This window comes from Eurypyga helias, unplaced genomic scaffold (genome assembly GCF_000690775.1).
Source record: "Eurypyga helias isolate BGI_N326 unplaced genomic scaffold, ASM69077v1 scaffold15691, whole genome shotgun sequence".
NCBI classification, from domain to species: domain Eukaryota; kingdom Metazoa; phylum Chordata; class Aves; order Eurypygiformes; family Eurypygidae; genus Eurypyga; species Eurypyga helias.
This window is the reverse complement of record NW_010229071.1, coordinates 482-2,912: the sequence shown is the minus strand read 5'-3', so window position 1 is coordinate 2,912 and position 2,431 is coordinate 482. Positions and strand designations below refer to the sequence as shown.

General features: G+C 42.4%; 1 protein-coding gene across 1 annotated transcript in view; it reads right to left on the bottom strand.

The window, feature by feature from the left end:
* Positions 1 to 1,719, bottom strand: part of ELAC1 (elaC ribonuclease Z 1) — a 3,066-nt gene extending 1,347 nt beyond the window's left edge. The window contains 2 exon segments of the mRNA XM_010160261.1: positions 1 to 187; positions 1,563 to 1,719. Of these exon segments, the coding sequence (XP_010158563.1) occupies positions 1 to 187; positions 1,563 to 1,719 (344 nt within the window).
* Positions 1,720 to 2,431: the final 712 nt, after the last annotated feature.

The following is a 2,431-nucleotide window of genomic DNA, read 5'->3' as shown; positions in this document are numbered from 1 at the left end:
AGAAGTTGTGAGTGGGAGAGCTCCATACTCCTCCATATGAAGTTTCGCAGTCCTAATGGTCCATAAATATCAACAGGTGCTTTGTTTGGGTCAGGGCTGCTCTGGAGGCTAAGTGTACACAGCAGGCCAGGCAGTCCAAAGAAGTGGTCACCGTGAAGATGAGTTATGAAAATCTTGGTAATTCTGCCTATTGATCGGAACAACAGAAAAAGAAAAACAGACCAGAAAAAGACAGGAAAACAAATTAACACCATAACAACTCGGAAATAATCCCTTTCTGGCAGGAAGTAGGAAGTAAGGAAGAAATCCAGTGTTTAAGAAATAAATCCCAGGCCAAAAAGTACTTTTTTCTACAGCAGCAGTAAGTTTCCACACAAGTTGTCAAAACAAGACAGCCCAGACAGAAGTTTTAGTTGCTTCTAAGCAAAATGTGCTACAAACACGGAACAGAACTGAACTGGTGACATCTGCCATATTAAAAAGCAAAGAAGTGCTGGAAAGTGGTTGCACTTTCATACCTTACATGGAAGCTGTAGACTAATGAGAAACATAAAGTGGAATTTGTGTTGTTCCTAGTTTTGCATTTAGCACATGAGAAAAAGTAAAAAAAAAAAAAAGGAAAAAAGAAAAAGAAAAAACCACATCCAGGTTTAATTTCAAAGTTCTTCAAAAGGTGAGAATTCCACAGCTCCTGGCTGGTTTGTTTCAAAGAGATGAAAAAGCACATTTAAAGATTTGGGCTTTGTTTCACGTCCCAGTTTGTCTCACACCACCTCACTGGCACTGGGCCCTGCCCTTGCTAGTTTAAAAAAAGCCCAGAATTTTCTCTCATTAGAGACACGTGTATTTTAATCACGCTGCCTCAGTCTCCTCTGCTCGCTGACTTCCTGCTTCCTTGCAGTAAGGCATTTTCTCCAGCATCTGTTAGCACTGAGCAATAGGAAGGAGAGACTCTCTTTGCTTTAAGAACAATTTCGTAAAAAAAAAAAAAATCAGTAAAAATTAGTCTGTTCACTTGGTCATTAAATTCCCTGAGAGCTTCAGATTTTGGGGGAGCAGGAGGTTGGTTTTCTGTCTATAATTGATAATTCCATCTTTATAACTTGGGACTCCAAAGTCTGCTCTTGCTGCTGTAGGCTGCAAAAGCACACAAACTGGAGGCAAGTCTGGTTTCTACTTTATTTGCCAAAATGTGTAAGTTAACCATGAACACACGCAACTTAACTTAAAAACAAAGGCACTAGTGCCAGGAAGACTCACAGCAGGTTCTGTCTAGAGCTGCCTTCAGACAAACACAAACTGTGCCAGTTTAAAGCTGGTCTGTGGTCCACATTTGAAATTACAAAGCCTAAGAAATAAATTCAGGAGCGTTTAGTTCTCAAACACAATTCTTTACCAAAGGGCAATCGAGGATTACCGCACAGCAGGTTCAGCAACTGCCACCCATACGCAGCACCTTCAGATGCTCACGCGTGTTTAGTACGTATTCAAATAACACGAGCACGAGGACAAAGCATCTTGTTCAGATCTCATGAAACCTCTCCCCTTCCCTCATCACAAACCTGCTCTGAGATGGCTCTTCATCAACTGTGTCTGAGTCCCCTCTCCGCAGTCGAACAGCCAGCACTCCCCTTCCCTGCGAAGCACTAACGCCGACGCGCCTCTTGTTGGAGAGGGATATGCTGAGCCTGTGCCGAGGAAAGTTATATCCATCGACATTGTAAATCTGTCAGCGTGTCACCTGAAAGAGAGATTTTGAGCTGCTGAACATAGGTATTTATGCTGGGAAAGAAATAAGGATTTCTATTCTTCCATTCTATTCTATTATAGCTTTAAATGAAGGAAGGCATCCTTTAAAATGACACAGTTCAGTGTGAGGATTAAGTTCCTCTTCCCTCAAAAAAACAACAAAAAAAGCCTCCCTGGAGCAGGGTATTACTTGCAGTCAGCACAATATTTACCAGCAGCAAATGTCCTTTTTATGTCAATGGAAAGTTGCAAACACGCAGCCCAAACATAAGGCCTTTGTTCATTACCTAGAGAAACCGCCCTATCCAGTTGGAAATGCTCTGATCTTTAAAACCACTATTTCTTTCTTTGCTTTATTTCAACTTTGGAATTTTCCTGCACATGCTTTCCCCTAACAGCCTTCTCGGAGTAACTAACACCAAACAGGCGCTGCTGACATTTAAATGCTGTTACTGAGTGTCAGGAGTGGGCAGCCCAGCACCGCAGAGGGGAAGGATTCGCTCCTCTCAAAAGAACTTCATAGATGGAAAGAGGCAGGAGCAACCTGGTTTCCTTTGCCTTTGCAAGGGCATCCCTGAAATCGATCGACGTTTTACTTCTCATCAGCGTTAAGTGAAAATTAAGCACTACCAAACTTTAAGGTAGCCTGAAGGCTGTGTGTCAGATCACGGGACACCCATTG